Genomic DNA, 20,501 nt, shown 5'->3' on the forward strand with positions numbered 1-20,501 from the left:
AAGGAAATGATTCACTGACCACAGATAAAATGGAGCCAATAATCTTCAGCAACTGTTGTTCCATAGCATATTAACATACGATATTATAGCCCTAAGCCCTCAACAGATACATTACCTAGCTGGACATTTCCTTCTGGTCAACAAATTAGTTATAGGATTTACATAATTTCAACTATCAGCAGTTCTATATACCAGATGAATCACAGCAGGAACAGTAAAATCTGTTCAACCATACACAAATCTAAAACTCTAATAAAGTATGTTCTTCCAGATGGGAACACACACACACACACACACACACACACACACACACACACAGAGTCCTCATCAGTCAGTCACCACATTTCTCAGGATGTATTAAAATAATATCATTCTAGGACCTCCCATACTCATATACAATACCCTCAAAGCTACAGTAAGTGAAGACAAAGACTAAATGAGAGAGAAGGATTAGCCCACAGAACTCCCAAAGATGATTACCTGGTAGTCTGGTTTTGTAAAATAATCCAAAGAAGAGATGTGGTCCAAAAAGATGCTGAATTCTGGAGGGAGATGTTTCAACATAAGCCTGTGGTCATACCTCTCCTTAATAGAGCCTACTTGCTCCTGGGAAGTAAAGAGAACAGGAACTAAAGTCAATTTCTCTTGGCAGCTACACATTAACAGCCTCTCAGTAATAGTCTCAAGGGTATGTACTAGGGAATGAGATAGTGGGTAATTAAGTATAAAGCAAGAATTGAGCTCTTACTAATAGCTTAATGCACAATGCCTTAGGGGGAGAGGGGAGGATAATCAAAAGGGTAACAGAGTTCTGCATCAGTGAATTGACAGTTCGCCCAAAAAAAGAGTTATCTAGAGTTAAAGAGTTAAATCTAGTCTACTTTTCTTTACCAACACATTTGTTCACAGTTTTCAAATCAAACAATATAATGAAACAATTAAAATTTAAAAACTTACTTGACTTATAAAAATGAATATGGGAGAAGTAGTGAAAAGAGGGAAAGCTAGAAATCAAATCAGAAGTGATGATTTAAATAGATACTCAAAGGAGTATCTATTCTCCATGTACACAGAAAAAAAATCCTAACATTAGATCTTTAATATCAGCTTAATTTTAATTTTTATATGTAAGTATGTTCTCATCAATTATGCCTACTCAGGAGAAATTTTTATTCTTTCCCCTACTAAAACTGTTATTTCCATTTCTGTTTTCAAAATTACCTTGTCCTTTATTTTTCTCCAAGGCAGCTGACCAACCACAAACTCCACCAACATGTAGAATAAGGACCAAAGGTCATCATGTCTTCCCATTTCCTTCATAAGCCAAAGAGAATTCAGTTACAATACATTACCACTCCTTGTGAGTATATTACATTGTCTAAGGCCTAACCACTGCGTTTCATCTTATGAGGCTTAAAAATTTTAATGTATTTCCCATAAATTCTTCTGGTAAATATATCTACACAGCTATGTAACAATCTGCATAACAGAAATAGATATAATGAAATACTTTTTGGTATAAAGAACACCCCAAAACCTAGATATGCTGGAAATATAATTAACAGCCCATTAATTAATAAATCAGTTCATTAAGAAGGGAAGGTGAAGGGCAAATTAGCATTTAGGGGGTATGGGGTTTCAGTGTTGCAAAATGAAAAAGTTCTAGAACTTTATTGTACACTAATGTGAATATACTTAACACTGCTGAATTATCCCTTAAAAATGGTTAATATGCTACACTGGTGAGCATAGCATAACACAGAGTTGTTGAATCACTATATTGTACACCTGAAACTAATGTAACATTGTGTGTCACCTATACTCAAATTTAAAAAATGGTTAACATGGTAAATTTAATGTGATATGTTCTTTACCATAATAATAATTAAAAAAAAAGAATTAAAGCAAATTCTAGGAGCCAAAATTAAAAGAAAGCTAGAAATAAGAGAAGCAAGCTGATGCTGAAACTTTGCCTTTGGGAACATCTGTTACAGGTTTTATCAACCAGGGTTTTATCAATCAGGAAGGGAACAGGTATAAAAGTACTGATACTACACAAGACAGAAGCTGTAACTGAGACACTTTCCCCTAGGCCCTCACCATATAGCTCTGACCCTCCAAGGGCTATCTTTAGTTCAATATTTGGTATGTACATTTTATAGCAATAATTTTTTTTTCTGTAAAATTTAACCACTTTGGGATAAAGTTAGTGGTTAAAAAAAACTACCCTGAAAATTTGTTACCATAGTCCTGCCCCTCACTCAGATTTGGGGTTTAAATTTATACCACATGTGTGGTCTGGGAAACCAAGTTCAGAAATTAACTGTTTTCTGGGTGATCCCACCCTGTAGTAATGACAGATGAAAATGAAAATCCTGTCAACATTAAAGAACCCATAAATTCAGGCTTCACAGAAGTCCTACAGATAAAGTCCCATAAAATATAAGCTCATTATTCACAAGTATAAAATACATTAGAAAGCAGGCTATCATAAGCTAATGACAAGATAAATTACAGAGCAGAATTAGATATCCAAGAATTTCAGATATGGAATTATAGGATACAGAATATGAAATAAGAATGTTTAGGGGGGCCTGGGTGGCTCAGTTGGTTAAGCGTCCAATTTCAGTTCAGGTCATGATTTCATAGTTTGTGAGTTCGAGCCGTGTGTTGGGCTCTGTCCTGACAGCTCAGAGTCTGGTGCTGCTTCGGATTCTGTGTCTCCCTCTGTCTGTCTCATGCTCTGTCTCTGTCTCAAAAATAAATAAACATTAAAAAAAAAATTTTAAAGAATTTTTAGAATGTTTAAGCTTTAAAAAAAAAGGGAATATGGGGCGCCTGGGTGGCGCAGTCGGTTAAGCGTCCGACTTCAGCCAGGTCACGATCTCACGGTCCATGAGTTCGAGCCCCGCGTCAGGCTCTGGGCTGATGGCTCGGAGCCTGGAGCCTGTTTCCGATTCTGTGTCTCCCTCTCTCTCTGCCCCTCCCCCGTTCATGCTCTGTCTCTGTCTGTCCCATAAATAAATAAAAACGTTGAAAAAAAAAATTTTTTAAAAAGGGAATAAATGTCATCAGGAAGGAACCATATCCTACCCAAAAAAATAAAAAGACCTATTAGATTTGAAAAAAGACCAAAAAGAATATCTAGAAATTAAAAACTCAAGGGACAGATTAAAAAGCTAATCAAAATCAGCAGAAAAAAAATTAATGAACTGGAAGACAGATCTGAAGAAAGTATTTAGAAATGCAAACCAGAGGCACAAAGAGTTAGATCTGAGAGTGAACCTAAAAGACATGGAGGGCAAAACAAGAAGATCTAACAAATATATCAATTTGAGATATGAAAAAAGAAGGTACAGAAAGAAAGAGAAAGAGGCAATATTTAAAGAAGAAATGTCTGAGGTTCTTCCAAAATCGATGAAAGGCATGAATGTTCAGATTTAGGAAGCACAACAAATCCCAAACAGAATAATAATTATTTTTTAATGTTTGTTTATTTTTGAGAGAGCGCAAGCCAGGGGTGGGCAGAGGTGGGGGTGGGGGGCAGAGGATCCCAAGCAGGCTCTGCGCTGAGAGCAGCAAGCCCAATGTGAGGCTTGAACTCATGAACTGCAAGATCATGATCTGAGTTTAAGTCAGATGCTCAACTGAGTGAGAAAACCAGGCACCCTGCAAACAGAATAATTATAAAGAAATCCACATACAGGCACAAAAGAACATATCTGTAGAACAGCAAAGACAACGAGAAGATATCCAAAATAGTCAAAGAAAAATGACAAACTAAATAAAAAATAACAAAAATTAAATGGACAAAGATCTTGTCAATAGCAACCACAGAATCAGAAGACAGTAAAATAATTTCTTCAAATTACTGAGATACTACAAATATTAATAATGGATTGAAATGTAGAACAATGTAGTGAACAGAGTTCATGTATTTTGAAAAGTTGTATATTGTCTGAGAATTATTCATGTTAAAAGTTTAAGATCAAGGTACCAAAAAAAAAAAAAAAAAAGAAATGGAGTGCATTATGCTTAGAAATTATCAAGATCACAGAATAGGGAAGAAAGAAGTATATTAGAATTATCTGAGCAGTCTTTTAAAATTAGACCAGCACCTCTGAAAGTTCCACTAGTTGCACTCCTGCATCACCACATAAACTAACAACCACTGTGAAGCTCTGTAAAGGATTCTACATCTCAGGTGTCTTGGGAGCAGAAAAGAAGGTTAAGAACTGCTGATATATATAATCAAATTCCTTTACCAAGGTCAGATGAAAAACAAATAATATGCAGGTTAACAGAGTTAACTGTTAGAGCACTCTATACTAGAAAAGCTTTTTAAAAGAAATTTGTACAAATTTAAAAAAGTAAAAATATATAATCTCTTTCTACTAGTTTCTTTGGAAATGCATATGTAGTTATAATGATCTCTGGAAATGTTTATGCTTATCTCAGAAAGACTGTCTTATCTCAAAGATTCTAATGTTGACCAAATTTTCACACAGAATTAATTAGAAAGCCTAGTAATTCTAAAGGATTTTAAGAATATATCTTTTCAAGGCAGAATAGTTGACTAGATGCCATATTAATACAACACTGAATCAAACCAAATGAGCTGACAGGCTTGGCAGAGTGCTACATTATGCACTGATAAAAATACTTTTCCTATTTTCAGTTTATAATCATATTATAAGAAACCAAATTAAATTAACTAGAGCACAGCATATAAGACCACAGCATACTCTTCTTACTATAGTTAGCAATAGTCAAATTTTCAATAAGGCAACTTTGGCTTCACAGAACAAGAATAAAGTAATAAAAGGTCAAGAAAAGATTTTTTTTTAATGTTAATTTATTTTTGAGACAGAGAGAGACAGAGCAAGAGTGGGGAAGGGGCAGAGAGAGAGGGAGACATAGAATCTGAAGCAGGCTCCAGGCTCTGAGCTGTCAGCATAGAGCCCGACATGGGGCCTGACCTCATGAACTGTGAAATCATGACCTGAGTCGAAGTCAGACGCTTAACCGACTGAGCCACCCAGGTGCCCCCAAAGATTTCTCTTTTATCAAGGAATCACTTGTTAAATGCCTCAGCTTCATCCAGACAAGTTCAAGGATTCCGATTCCATAAAATAAACACCTTTCCCACTCATAATTAAGATTCAGAATAAGAAAAAAAAATCAAAAGAACAAAAGGAGCAAAGTAAAAAAGAGACTTTAAAATTTTAATCTAAAAGGTATAATTTACTAAGATGCAAATTTTAAAGTTATCTCTGTTTGAGAGATCTTCATGAAAAGAAAAGGTTTAATGGAAAGGGGATATCACAAATTAGATGCGTACTGCAGGTACAATGCTGACTCCTATATTTCATTAGGTATTCATAGTATGATATTCCCAAATAAGATTAGAACACAGATAATTTATTTCTTCAAAATTCTATATTCAACTTGTTAACACTTATACCGAATTAAGGACACAAGATTCCCTACACACACACACACACACACACACACACACACACACAGAGCTATTATCTTTTCCAACAAACCCAATTTTATTTTTATGTAGCTGCGAGCGTCTACTATCTACTATACATACCACCATACATTAGTATTACTAACACATTACCCTTTGCTTCCAAGTACCTTCCACACTTGTGTACTCTAATATAAAAAAGTCAATCTGATTCAAGCCATCAGCATGCTTATGCAGACATGACTCTAAGTTCATATACCTACCCTGTTTCGGTGAGCATTTATTGACGCATAACGAACTGTCCCTCGAAAGCCTGCCACAGCTCGAGGCTACAACAAAATGAAGTAAAGAATAATAAAATGAGCTTCAAATAACAAAAGACTCACACACTTGAGCACATGAAGTAGATGGGAGAAACGCGCACTACTGTCACAATAAAATACTACCTAAATTTCTAATTTTTTATTTTGAAATTACAGAAAATTCGAGAATATCTCTAAATCATGTTAAAAACTAACATTTTAGTGATCAGTGAGCCCAATTTTTTTCTACCTACATTTTAAAATACAGTAGCATTTATGATAAATAAATTTTGTACATTAGAAAACACTTGGGGCGCCTGGGTGGCTCAGTAGGTTAAGTGTCTGGCTCTTGATTCTGGCACAGGTCAGAATCTCATGGTTCATGAGATTAAGCCCCAAATCAGACTATGCTGACAGTGCAGAGCCTGCTTGGGATTTTCTCTCTCCCTGTCTATCTGCCCTTTCCCTGCTTGTGCTCTCTCTCTCTCTCTTCCCCCCTCCTCAAAATAAATAAACATTTTTTAAAAATAAAAAAGAAAAACACTAAATGCCTTCACATATCCAGAATCATGCTAAGCTGGTTACATTTAAGTACAGTAAGACCACAAGGAATCTCTAAGTAAAGATGCCAACCTCTTCATGTCTTGGCTATTTCATTCAAACTCAATTCAAAAATGATGTCAACTTATATCCCTCTCTAAATATATAATTCATATATTCATAAATCAAGTTATTGGGTAACTATTACATGCTAGGTACTGGGAATAAAGCCAAACATGAATAATACATGATCTCATTCTCAGAGAGCTCAAATTAGAATACTAAGTCCAAACTCTTATTCAGCCTACAAGATTTCCATGATTTGCCATTGGCCCCATTCCAAAATGGATTTAGTTATGGTTTATGCAACAACCAACTGTGTTTCTAGTGTCTTCTGCTACTCACTCCAGCTGGAAAGCCATCTCTTCACATGCCTCCAATGGTTAGCTCTTCTACTTCACATTAGGCTCTCTGCTGCAATGTTACCTCCTCAGAGAAGTACCCCTTAATTATCCTAATCTAAAATACTACCCCTCCCCACCTTCAATGCCACTCTACCCTTTTTTACTCTGTTTTATTTTTTTAATACCTTTCAATACCTAAAATTAATTTTATTTATATTTTTACTTATTTGTTCACTGCCTGTCTTCTTCCACTGGAATATAAACTGTGATAGCAAGGTCTTAGTCTTGCTCATTTCGCAGACATAGAAACAGGCTCTGAGAGGTTAACTAAACTTATGTGAGGACACAGAATTAGTAAGTGATAAAACCAGACATCAACCAACGTCTTTTGATTTGAAATCATACATTGTTTCCACTCTACTGCTTCACAAGGATCAAATCAATACCCTAAAGACTCATGGATGGCACCATAACTCAATATGAAAACTTGACAAACCTGAAAATGTTCACAGCCAATAATTTTCATTAGTAGACTTTTCTTTCCCAGTAACTTCAAATTACCCTCAATTGAGATGTATTACTTTTATTTTTTTTTTAATTTTTTTTTTCAACGTTTATTTATTTTTGGGACAGAGAGAGACAGAGCATGAACGGGGGAGGGGCAGAGAGAGAGGAAGACACAGAATCGGAAACAGGCTCCAGGCTCTGAGCCATCAGCCCAGAGCCTGACGCGGGCCTCGAACTCACGGACCGCAAGATCATGACCTGGCTGAAGTCGGACGCTTAACCGACTGCGCCACCCAGGCGCCCCGAGATGTATTACTTTTATAGCCAGAAAAAGACTATAATAAATGTTGTTTTTATTTACTTATTTATTTTTATTGTTTATTTATTTTTGAGAGAGAGACAGACAGACCATGAGTGGGGTAAGGGCAGAGAGAGAGACACACACACAGAATCTGAAGCAGGCTCCAGGCTCCATGCTGCCAGCACAGAGCCCAATGTGGGGCTCAAACTCACAAACCGAGATCATGACCTGAGCCGAAGTCAGACACTCAACTGACTGAGCCACCCAGATGCCCCAATAAATGTTATTTTTAAAATCTTGTTACCAGAATATTTTTAAAATCTTGTTACCAGATTATCATGTGAAAAGATAATCATTCTACACGTTCTTCCTTCATTTGCTCATTTTTGTAATCTGTTCAAATAGTTTTCTGTATATTCCTTCTTTCATGGAATTCTGTCTTCCCTTTTTTAAGAGTTTCATTTTTTTTTTAACGTTTATTTATTTCTGAGAGAGAAACAGAGTGTGCGTGCAGGGGAGGGGCAGAGAGAGAGGGAGACACAGAATCCGAAGCAGGCTCTGGGCTCTGAGCTGTGAGCCCAAAGCCTGACATGGGGCTCGAATGAATAGTGAGATCATGACTTGAGCCGAAGTCAGATGCTCAATTTGACTGAGCCACCCAGGTGTCCCTGACTTCATTTTTAAGTAAACTCTGTAACCAACATGGAGCTTGAACTCACAACCTCAAGATCTAGAGTCACATGCTGACTCTCTTGACCAAGCGCCCCTCTCCTCCCTTTTTAATTACTCCTTTTTGTTTTTTTCTTAAGCTGTAACTATTTTAAAAACAGTCTTTGTATTTATTTTTTTTTTAAGTTTTTTTTTTTTTAACGTTTATTTATTTTTGAGACAGAGAGAGACAGAGCATGAATAGGGGAGGGTCAGAGTGAGAGGGAGACACAGAATCCGAAGCAGGCTCCAGGCTCTGAGCTATCAGCACAGAGCCCAACACGGGGCTCGAACTCACAAGCTGTGAGATCACGACCTGAGCCGAAGTCGGACGCTTAACCGACTGAGCCACCCAGGCGCCCCTGTATTTATAACAATTTCGGTAATCAAAAGTTCCTGCAATATATTTAGATCTCCTTTCTTTTCTTAGCTGCCATTCATTGACAGTCATCGTCGGTAGATCTCAATATTTTTCTAAGACATTCATGACTGACAGGAATATTTAATATTCTCAATTTGATAGAACTCTGAGGTCAGAGATTCCTTTTCTAAACAAAGAATGTGTAGGATTATATATGAAAGCCTACCATCAATCTTTTTCACTAAATAACATTTCACTGGCTATACTTTTATTCATTACCTGACAAGAGCCTTCACTAACAAAAATGTTTTTGTAGCACGTACTTTTGCCCAGTTATTTTAATTCCAGTAACTGTCAGGATAAAAATCCCCAGAGTTATTACCACACTCTGCAGTCCAGTCCACAGTTAATCAGACATCTAGATGTCCCCTAACAGATTCTAGCCAAGACAAACCCAGGGGATCCTTTCCAGTTACGAGCACCCCTGACCTTACTTCTGCCATGAAAAAGTGAGAGCTAAAGACAGATCAGCTGTATAGAAAGATCTTGATGTGACTCATCAAAGAAATAATGCCAGGTCAAGAAAATTCAGCCACTTTATATAAAGCAGAAAAAACAACTCAACTCACCTGGGGAAAACAGCCATATATACAACTAATTCTAATTTAAAGCAGATTATAATGAACATCATTAGCAAAGTACAACGAGCTATGAAAAAGCCTAAGAGTGGTAAGGATTAGTTCCATTTGGAGAAAGGGAAGAAAGAAAAGTCCCGCTGAAGAAGAAAGTCTTAAGAATAAGGCAACATTTAATGGGGCCTTAAAATAGATGATCTCTTCAAATTTCCCTAATTAACGGCAATTTGGCAATATCTATCAAAATTACAAATGCATGCATTCTCTTTGACAAAGCCATTTCACTTCTGGAAATTTATTTTATAGATATACTTGCATATGTACAAAAATAACGGATGTAAGACATTCGTTCACTACATTAATGTTTGTGATAGCAAAAGACTGCAAGCAACCCATATGTACACAAATAGTGGACTGATTAAATAAATTACAGTACATATTTAAAATGGAATATAATGGGGCGCCTGGGTGGCGCAGTCGGTTAAGCGTCCGACTTCAGCCAGGTCACGATCTCGCGGTCCGTGAGTTCGAGCCCCGCGTCAGGCTCTGGGCTGATGGCTCAGAGCCTGGAGCCTGTTTCCGATTCTGTGTCTCCCTCTCTCTCTCTGCCCCTCCCCCGTTCATGCTCTGTCTCTCTCTGTCCCAAAAATAAATAAACGTTGAAAAAAAAAATTAAAAAAAAAAAATGGAATATACTTTGCAGCTGCAAAAAAAGAAGGAAGAAGTCCTATATCCTCACATGGGAATATCTCCTAGATATACTGTGGGGGAAAAAAGACAAGTGTAAAATATACATCACATTACCTTTTGACTCAAAAAGAGAAAAATGAGAATATATATTCATATTTATTATATATGCAAAAAGAAATTCTGGAAGAATACATTTAGGAAATAGTAACAATATAGCTACCTATGTTGGTTGGAAAGAGGGATAAGGGCAGTATAGAAAATGAGTACATTTGGGGCGCCTGGGTGGCGCAGTCGGTTGGGCGTCCGACTTCAGCCAGGTCACGATCTCGCGGTCCGTGGGTTCGGGCCCCGCGTCGGGCTCTGGGCTGATGGCTCGGAGCCTGGAGCCTGTTTCCGATTCTGTGTCTCCCTCTCTCTCTGCCCCTCCCCCGTTCATGCTCTGTCTCTCTCTGTCCCAAAAATAAATAAACGTTGAAAAAAAAAAAAAAAAAAAAAAAAAAAAGAAAATGAGTACATTTGGGAGAGCAGAGGTAAAGTAGGAGATTTGTTTCATGGTTTACCTTTTAGTTTTTTTCGAGTCAGGTTTATTAAGGTATAATTTACACAGTTAAATCCAAACTTTAGGTATACACAGTTCTATGAGTTTTTAAAGATACACAGGCATGTAACTACCACTGCAGTCAAGGCATAGAGTATTTCTATCACCCCTAGAGTTCCCTTAAAGGCTGTAGTCAGTCCCTTCCCCTCCATTCCCAGTCTCTGGCAACCTCTGATTTCTGTCCCTCACAAGCATTTAGAATCATCTTTTTAGGTTAACTGCTGGGTAGTAATGTCTTACTGTGATTTTAATGTGCATTTCTCTAATAACTAAAGATGTTCACCATTTGCTACTGTAAGTGTCTCTTCTTTGATGAAAGGTCTATACAAATCTTTTGCTCATGTATATTCATTTATTATTGAGTTGTGAAAATTGTTTATATATTCTGGATATAAGTCCTTTATCAGATGTGTGTTCTGAAATATTTTTTCCTACTCTGTGACATGTCTTCTCATTTGCTTAATAGTGTCTTTCAAAAAAGGGTTTAACTTTGGGGCACTTGGGTGGTTCAATTGGTTAAGTGGCTGACTTTGGCTCAGGTCATGATCTCACAGTTCATGAGTTCGAGCCCCGCATCAGGCTCTGTGCTGACAGCTCAGAGCCTGGAGCCTGCTTCAGATTCTGTGTCTTCCTCTCTCTCTGCCCCTCCCCTGCTTGTGCTTTCTCTCACTCTCAACGATAAATAACAAAACATTTAAAAAGGGGGGGGGTTAACTTTGATGAATTTTTACCTTATTTTTGCAGCATATAAATACATTATCTCTTAAAAATTATATTTAAAAACATCCTTTTTCTAAAAAAAATATGTAAAGCTTCATGAATTTACATGCTATCCTTGCACAGGGGCCATGCTAATCTTCTCTGTATCGCTCCAGTTATAATATATGTACTGCCAAAGCGGGCATTATTTACATCTTTAAAGAAAAAAGTGCGAGTGGTTAACAACCTAAGAGCATATTTTATTAAAATAAATACCTACATATTTGGATGAAAGTGAAAATGAAAAAGAAAAAGTTGGACATTGAAAATCTGAAAACCTTACAACAGGAAGAAGGAAAAGCATTTTAAGTTAAAAGAACACTGTGGGGGCACCTGGGTGGCGCAGTCGGTTAAGCGTCCGACTTCAGCCAGGTCACGATCTCGCGGTCCGTTGAGTTCGAGCCCCGCGTCAGGCTCTGGGCTGATGGCTCAGAGCCTGGAGCCTGTTTCCGATTCTGTGTCTCCCTCTCTCTCTGCCCCTCCCCCGTTCATGCTCTGTCTCTCTCTGTCCCAAAAATAAACGTTGAAAAAAGAAAAATTTAAAAAATAAATAAATAAATAAAAGAACACTGTGAACAATGCAAAATGGGAGCAAACAATGCAAAATGGACATTGAAAATCTGAAAACCTTACAACAGGAAGAAGGAAAAGCATTTTAAGTTAAAAGAACACTGTGAACAATGCAAAATGGGAGCAAAGTACTGTGTGTGTCAGGCAAAGTGTCTGATATGGCTGGAGCAAATGGTGAGAGAAAATAAGGGAATATAGGTTGGAATCAGGTTAAGGATGGCCTTGAATGCCATATTAAGGTTTCTGGTTTATAACATGCAGGCAAATGGAATTCATAAAAAATTTTAAGTAGGGATGGGACATGATCAGGAAAGTTCTTGGGGTGTATACTTTGCTGGAGATAAAAAGAACAGACTGGAAGGAGGAGGTGGGGAGACCAACAAGGAAACTCTCTTAATAATCCAAACAAAGAAACCACAAGAGTACTACAAGCACAGAGCAATGTGAATGTGAAGGAGGGAATGAACGTCAGAGACAAAATGAGCTCCGGGGAGAATAAATCTAGAAGGAGAAGGGAAGAACTGGAGAAATGAGCCCAGACCTATTGCTAACCAAAGGGAAGAGATCAGAGAGTGGGTGGAAAGCATGGAGAACTATGTAATATAGCCCCCAATGGAAGTAAGAAAATAGCTGAAATTGTGGGGTGCTAACAGAGAAATGGACTCTTAAAAATTTTGTTAAGTAGGTCACTATAACCCTAGGCACTAGAAGTTTCAACTGAATAGCAGAAAGGAAGCAGGAAAAGAAAACAAGCCATTGCAAGAGTTGAGATACAAAGGATCAACATGAGACCCAGATGGAGTGAGGAAATTAAGGCATACTTCAAATCAGGAAGAAACAATAATGAACATGACGATTCAAATTATTAAGTAAACAAAAGTTCAACTCTGAAGCTAAATGGAACAGAATACTGTAAATGTACACAGCTCAGGACTTCTATGTGCCTCACACATCCCTATTTAATGTAACTAATACATCTCAAAGTTAAATAGTAGAGTTAAATAGTAGAGGGTCTCAAAAGCAACCATATAAACAACTCACTAGTAGTGCAACAGAGACTATACATCATTCCCGTTGTAATGCATTCTGATGATCCTATACTAAGGATACTAAGTATGGTAAATAATTTATATTTATGTTTTGAGGGAATTTCCTTGTGGTGATGCAATAGTTTTGTATCCTAGACTGTATACGTGTATCTATGGATACAATAGATTGTATACAATAGATTATAGATATAATAGATTGTGTCCACATATTGTGTGTTGTATCCATAAATTGTGGTGTTGGGTGTAAAAATCAATACATGTGATAAAGTTTCACATACTCTCTTCCCTCATGTAAAAAAAAAATAGTGAAAGCTGACTCAGGTCAGGTCTGCATTTAAGGTGATAATCGTATACCAATATCTCCTTCCTAGTTTGGACAACGTACTACAATTATGTAAGATATCATCACCAGGAGAAACTAGGTGAAGGCCATATGACAACTGTACTATTTTACAATAGCTCCCTGAATCTGCTCCATACTCCAAAACAAGTACTGTCAGGTCTACAAAAGAGAGAAGATTTAATACAAATTTTAGAATGGAGGTTATGTGTAGAGCTGCAATGGCCAATAAAATAGCAACCTAAAACTAAACAAAATTTAAGGGGCACCTGGGTGGCTCAGTCCATTGAGGTCTGACTCTTGATTTCAGCTCAGGTCATGATCCCAGGGTTATGCGATGATTGGGCCCTGTGTCAAACTCCTTGCTGAACATGGAGCCTGCTTAAGATTCTCTCTCCTCTCTCTCTCTCTCCCTCCCTCCCTCTCTCTCTCTCTAACTCCCTCCCTCTCTCTCTCCCCCTCATCCCTCTCCCCCATTCTGTCTCTCTCAATAAAAAACAACACAGAGAGAAAATAAATAAATGAAATTTAAAATTCAGTCCCTCACTTGCTCTGGCCACATTTCAAGTGCTCAACAGCTCCATGTAGCTAGTGGCTACCATATGAGTATAGATACAGAACATTTCCATCCTCGCAGTAACTTCAATTAGACCATACTGCTTGAGGGAAAAAAAAGGGGTGGGATGTAAGGTGGTAATAAGATATTTCTTAACATAGATGGAGGCCACAGATGTTTTAATATTCTTCCTTAACATTTTTATGTTTTTTTTTTTTTACATTCTTCTGGAACACATATGGCAAGACAAAATCAAAATACTGATTTTTGCAGATAACATGACAGCATACCTAGAAAATCTAAGTGTTTCAACTTAAGTTTCTTAAAAGGAATGAATAAATTAAACAAAATTGTACTACATAAAACAAATCTACAAAAGCAACTTTTGATTTGATATTAGTGGAACAATATGAGAAAATGATTTCAATCATAATCATGATCCAAAAGTATGAAATTAATTTTATTTGAGATTTAAAGAAAACTATGAAAATCTTACTGAAATCTTAAAAGGAACCAGCTAGTGATATGTAAATAAAGGGAAAGTTCATTCCTCACACAGCCTGAACTATGTTCACCCACAATAATGTTCTCTCAGTTCTCTCCTCTTGCTCTTTCACAGTGCTAACCAGATCCTCACCCAGGTTAAAACCAACTCTCAGACTAACCTGTAAATCTAAACAAGCAATTAAAGGTGTCTGGAGAAAAACAAACAACTGTCCTGACAACCTCCCCTTAAATTGCCATAATACTCAAATGAGCTTTCAGCACAGGCCAGCAATCTATTTTGCTGATGCTAGTTTCCCTCTCTCCCTCTCCATGGTAACTATTATTTCACTTGTCCTCTTCTCTCCTCAAACTCCAACACCATTCTGCACTCCCAGCAAAAGGCCTTGCCTCTTTCTGCACTGAGAAAATAAAAGCAATGAGAGAACTTCAACTTCCCACCACCAAACCTAAATGCTTCCCTGTATCTGTCTCCACTTAATTCTGCCTTTTCTCAGTTACAATGGATAAAGTGTTCTTGCTCTTAAAGAATGGGCTAACCCCATCATTTGTGCCCAGGTTCCTTTCCTTGATGGCTATGCAAGAATGTGGCTCCTTGAATTATTCTTCCTCTGTCCTACATTATCATTTTTTTTCATGTCTCCTAGAGCATTACCATCAGTACACAAGCATGCTATAACTGCCATTAAAAAAAAAAAAAAAGGAATAAACTAAGGAAGGATTTTACTTCCCTTTCAGCCCCTTTCCTGTTTTACCACTCTTCTTAAAAAAAAAAAAAAAGAACCAGCTCTTCCCATAGCGGCCTAAGGTGATCTCTGACAACGGTTCACTATTCACTTGGTCCAGAAAACTCTACACAATCATGCAAATCAAAAAGTACAAATCTTCGTGTCCACTTTAAGAATACACATGAAACTGCCCAGGCCATGAAGGGTATGCATATCCAAAAAGCCACCAAGTATCTCAAAGATGTCACTTTGCAGAAGCGATGTGTGCCATTCTATCACTATACTGGTGGAGTTGGTAGGTATGTCCAGGCCAAACAGTGGGGATGGACACAGGGTTGGTGGCCCAGAAAGAATGTGGAATTTTTACTGCACAGGCTTAAAAATGTGGAGAGTAATAGTGAACTTAAGGATTTAGATGTAGATCCTCTAGCCATTGAACAAATCCAGGTGAACAAAGCCACCAAGATGTGGTGTAGAATTTACAGGGCTCACGGTCAGATTAACCCTTATGTGAGCTCTGTCACACTGAGATAATCCTTACTGAAAAAGAGCAAATAGTTCCTAAGCCAGAAAAGTTTTCACAGAAAAAAAAGCATTTCCCAGAAGAAACTGAGGAAATAAAAACTACGGCCCGGGAGTAAATTCTACATAAAATAAATGCAAATAAAAGTAAAAACAAAAAAAATTTAAAAATCTAAAAAAATAAACTCCTCCAGAAAATGTCTATACTCCCTTTCTCTATTTCTCCCCAATCCTCTCTTTAACCCACTCCTATTAAGTTTTCATTGTTCTACAAACCTATTCTTATGAAAGTCACAAAAAGGTTTCATCTTGCCAATCCAGGTCAGTTCTCAGTTCCCACCTTACTTGACCTATCTGTAGCATCCGGGATAGGACAGCACCAGGTGGGCGATGACCACCTACATATATGAAGCACTTTCTTCACTTAACTCCCAAGATACCACACTGATTTTCCTCCCCCCCCCAACCTTTTTTTAATGGTTGGGGCAGAGAGAGAGGGAGACAAAGAATCCAAAGGAGGCTTCAGGGTCTGAGCTATGAACACAGAGCCTGATGGGGGCTTGAACTCACAATCCATGAGATCGTGACCTGAGCCGAAGTCCCGACACTCAACCAACTGAGCCACCCAGGCGTCCCTGATTTTCCTCCTACCTCATTGGCTGATTCTCCTTCCCACTGTTCTGGGCTAGCTCATAGTTTTCTCTTTTTTTAAGTTTATTTGTTTATTTTGAGAGAGAGAAAAAGCAAGGGACAGCATGCACACGAGTAGGGGAGGGAGAGAGAGAGATGAAAAAGAGAATCCCAAGCAGGCTCCACACTGTCAGCACAGAGCTGGGCACAGGTCTCCATCCCACAAACCATTTGAGTTCATAACCTGGGCTAAAATCAATAGACCCTCAACTGACTGAGCCACCTCGGTGCCCCTCACAGTTCTTTTCTACCCATTATCCAGTTGCCAAAGTAACCAGTGGCTCAGACTTTTATCTAGCTATATGGGCTCCTGAGCCATCGAATCTCATTCCACTTTCTTCTTTTATATTGATGATTATATAATATTTCTCCTTTAATCTGTTTTTTTAATATAATTTATTGTCAAGTTGGCTTACATACAACACCCAGTACTCCTCCCAACAAATGCCCTCCTCAGTGCCCATCACCCACTTTCTCCTCTCCCCAGCCCCCATCAACCCTCAGTTTGTTCTCAGTTTTTAAGAGTCTCTCATGGTTTGCCTCCTTCCCTATTTTTTTCCTTCCCTGCATCCGTGGTCTTGTGTTAAGTTTCTCAAGATCCACATATGAGTGTGGATCGTATGATATCTTTCTCTGACTTATTTCATTTAGCACAATACCCTCCAGTTGCATCGACATTGCTGCAAATCACATGATTTTATTCTATTACATTGTCAAGTAGTATTCCATTGTACATATAAACCACATCTTCTTTATCCATTCATCAGTTGATGAACATTTAGGTTCTTTGCATAATTTGGCTATTGTTGAAAGCGCTGCTATAAACATTGGGGTACATGTGCCCCTATGCATCAGCACTCCTGTATCCCTTAGGTAAATTCCTAGCAGTGCTATTGCTGGGTCATGGAGTTCTACTTTGAATTTTCTGAGGAAACTCCACACTGTTTTCCAGAGCAGCTGCACCAGTTTGCATTCCCACCAATAGTGCAAGAGGGTTCCCATTTCTCCACATCCTTGCCAGCATCTATAGTTTCCTGATTTGTTCATTTTAGCCATTCTGACCAGTGTGAGGTGGTATCTCAGTGTGCCTTTGATTTGCATTTCCCTGATGAGTGAAGTTGAGCATCGTTTCATGTGTCTGTTGGCCATCTGGATGTCTTCTTTACAGAGGTGTCTATTCATGTCTTCTGCCCATTTCTTCACTGGATTATTTGTTTTTTGGGTGTGGAGTTTGGTGAGTTCTCTAGAGATTTTGGATACTAGCCCTTTATCCGATTTTCATTTGCAAATATCTTTCCCCAATCCATCAGTTGCCTTTTAGTTTTGTTGACTGTTTCCTTTGCAGTACAGGAGCTTTTTATCTTGATGAGGTCCCAATAGTTCATTTTTGCTTTTAATTCCCTTGCCTTTGGAGATGTGTCAAGTAAGAAATTGCTGCAGCTGAGGTCAAAGAAGTTGTTGCCTGCTTCCTCTTCTAGGGTTTTGATGGTTTTCTGTCTCAGATTTAGGTTTTTCATCTATTTTGAGTTTATTTTTGTATACAATGTAAGAAAGTGGTCTAGTTTCATTCTTCTACATGTTGCTGTCCAGTTCTCCTAGCACCATTTGTAAAGAGACTGTCTTTTTTCCAATGGATACTCTTTCCTGATTTGCCAAAGATTAGCCATATACTTGTGGGCCCAATTCTGCGTTCTCTATTCTATTCCACTGGTCTATGTGTCTGTTTTTGTGCCAATACCATATTGTCTTGATGATTACAACTTTGTATTAGAGGCTAAGGTCTGGCACTGTGATGCCTCCCGCTTTGGTTTTCTTCTTCACTATTACTTTGGCTATTCAGGGTCTTTTTTGGTTCCAAACAAATTTTAGGATTCTTTGTTCTAGCTTTGAGCATAATGTGGGTGCAATTTTGATTTGGATTACACTGAATGTATAGATTGCTTTGGGTAATATTGCCATTTTAACAATATTTATTCTTCCAATCCATGAGCATATGGGATATTTTTTTTAATTTAATTTTTTATTTTAAAAATTTTCCATACAAATTAGCATATAGTGCAACAATGATTTCAGGAGTAGATTCCTTAGTGCCCCTTGCTCATTTACTCCATCCTCCCTCCCACAACCCCTCCCATAACCCTCAGTTTGTTCTCCATATTTATGAATCTCTTCTGTTTTGTCCTCCTCCCTGTTTTTATACTATTTTTGTTTCCCTTCCCTCATGTTCATCTGTTTTGTCTCTTAAAGTCCTCATATGAGTAAAATCATACGATTTTTGTCTTTCTCTGACTGATTTCACTTAGCATAATACCCTCCAGTTCCATCCACGTAGTTGCAACTGGCAAGATTTCATTCTTTTTGATTGCTGAGTAATACTCCATTGTATGTATATACCACTTCTTCTTTATCCATTCATCCATCGATGGATATTTGGGCTCTTTCCATACTTTGGCTATTGTTTGTAGTGCTGCTATAAACATGGCGGTGTATGTGTCCCTTCGAAACAGCACACTGTATCCCTTTGATAAATGCCTAGTAGTGCAATTGCTGGGTCGTAGGGTAGTTCTATTTTTAGTTTTTTGAGGAACCTCCATACTGTTTCCCAGAGCGGCTGCACCAGCTTGCATTCCCAAGCATATGGAATGTTTTTCCATTTCTTTGTGTCTTCTTCAATTTCCTTCATAAGCTTTCTATAGTTTTCAGCATACAGATGTTATACATCTTTCGTTAGGTTTATTCCTAGGTATTTTATGGTTCTTGGTGCAATTGTAAATGGGATGGGTTTCTTGATTTCTCTTTCTGTTGCTTCATTATTGGTGTATAAAAACACAACTGATTTCTGTACACTGATTTTGTACCCTGTGAATTTGCTGAATTAATGTATCAGTTCTAGAAGTTTTTTGGTGGAGTCTTTCAGGTTTTCCATGTAGAGTATAATGTCATCTGCAAAAAGTGAAAGTTTGACTTCTTCTTTGCCAATTTTAATGCCTTTTATTTCATTTTGTTGTCTGACTGCTATGCTAGGACTTCCAACACTATGTTAAACAACAGCAGTGAGAGTGGACATCCCTGTTGAGTTCCTGATCAGGGGAAAAGCTCTCAGTTTTTCTCCATTAAGGATGATATTAGCTGTGGGCTTTTCATATATGGCTTTTATGATGTTTAAGTATGTTCCTTCTATCCCGAATTTCATGAGGGTTTTTATTAAGAAAGTATGCTGTATTGGGGTGCCTGGGTGGCTCAGTCGGTTAAGCGGCCGACTTCAGCTCAGGTCATGATCTCGTGGTCCATGAGTTCAAGTCCTGCGTCAGGCTCTGTGCTGACAGCTCACAGCCTGGAGCCTGTTTCAGATTCTGTGTCTCCCTCTCTCTGACCCTCCCCCATTCATGCTCTGTCTCTCTCTGTCTCAAAAATAAATAAACGTTAAAAAAAATTTTTTTTTAATAAAAAAAAAAAGAAAGTATGCTGTATTTTGTCAAATGCTTTTTCTGCATCTATTGACAGGATCACATGGTTTTTACCCTTTCTTAAGGTGATGTATCACATTGATTGATTTGTGAATACCGATCCAGCCCTGCAGCCCAGGAATGAATCCCACTTGATCATGGTGAATAACTCTTTTTATATGTTGTTGAATTCGATTTGCTGATGTCTTGTTGAGAATTTTTGCATCCATGTTCATCAGGGATACTGGCCTGTAGTTCTCCTTTTTTGTGGGGTCTCTGTCTGGCTTGGGAATCAAAGTAATGCTGGCTTCATAGAATGAGTCCAGAAGTTTTCCTTCCATTTCTATTTTTTGGAACAGCTTGAGAAGGATAGGTATTAACTCTGCTTTAAATGTCTGGTAGAATTCCTGAGGGAAGCCATCTGGTCCAGGGTTCTTATTTGTTGGGAGATTTTTGGTAACTGATTCAATTTCTTTACTAGTTATAGGTCTGTTCAAATTTTCTTTTTCTTCCAGTTTGAGTTTTGGTAGTGTGTGGGTGTTTAGGAATTTGTCCATTTCTTCCAGTTGTCCAGTTTGTTGGCATATAATTTTTCATAGTATTCTCTGATAAATTGCTTGTATTTCTGAGAGATTGGTTGTAATAACGCCATTTTCATTCGTGATTTTATCTACTTATGTCCTCTCTCTTTTCTTTTCGAGAAGCCTGGCTAAAGGTTTATCAATTTTGTTTATTTTTTCAAAAAACCAACTCTTAGTTTCATTGATCTGTTGTTTGTTGTCGTTTTTTTTTTTTTTATTCTATATTGTTTATTT

General features: G+C 37.8%; 1 protein-coding gene and 1 non-coding gene across 7 annotated transcripts in view; both read right to left on the reverse strand.

Moving 5' to 3' along the window:
* Positions 1 to 20,501, reverse strand: part of TTBK2 (tau tubulin kinase 2) — a 161,175-nt gene that overhangs the window by 55,265 nt on the left and 85,409 nt on the right. For all 6 annotated transcript variants that reach the window (XM_040492418.1, XM_040492419.1, XM_040492422.1 and 3 more), the window contains 3 exons: positions 5,740 to 5,805; positions 1,222 to 1,314; positions 481 to 606 (listed from right to left, as the gene is read on the reverse strand). In XM_040492418.1, coding sequence (XP_040348352.1) covers positions 481 to 606; positions 1,222 to 1,314; positions 5,740 to 5,805 — 285 coding nt within the window. The remainder of the gene's footprint in view (positions 1 to 480; positions 607 to 1,221; positions 1,315 to 5,739; positions 5,806 to 20,501) is intronic.
* On the reverse strand, positions 11,321 to 11,425 carry LOC121042180 (U6 spliceosomal RNA). Its single transcript, XR_005796025.1, has one exon. It is a non-coding gene; the product is annotated as a U6 spliceosomal RNA (small nuclear RNA).

Source organism: Herpailurus yagouaroundi, unplaced genomic scaffold, assembly GCF_014898765.1.
Source record: "Herpailurus yagouaroundi ecotype Mexico unplaced genomic scaffold, PumYag 184, whole genome shotgun sequence".
Classification (NCBI taxonomy): Eukaryota; Metazoa; Chordata; class Mammalia; order Carnivora; family Felidae; genus Herpailurus; species Herpailurus yagouaroundi.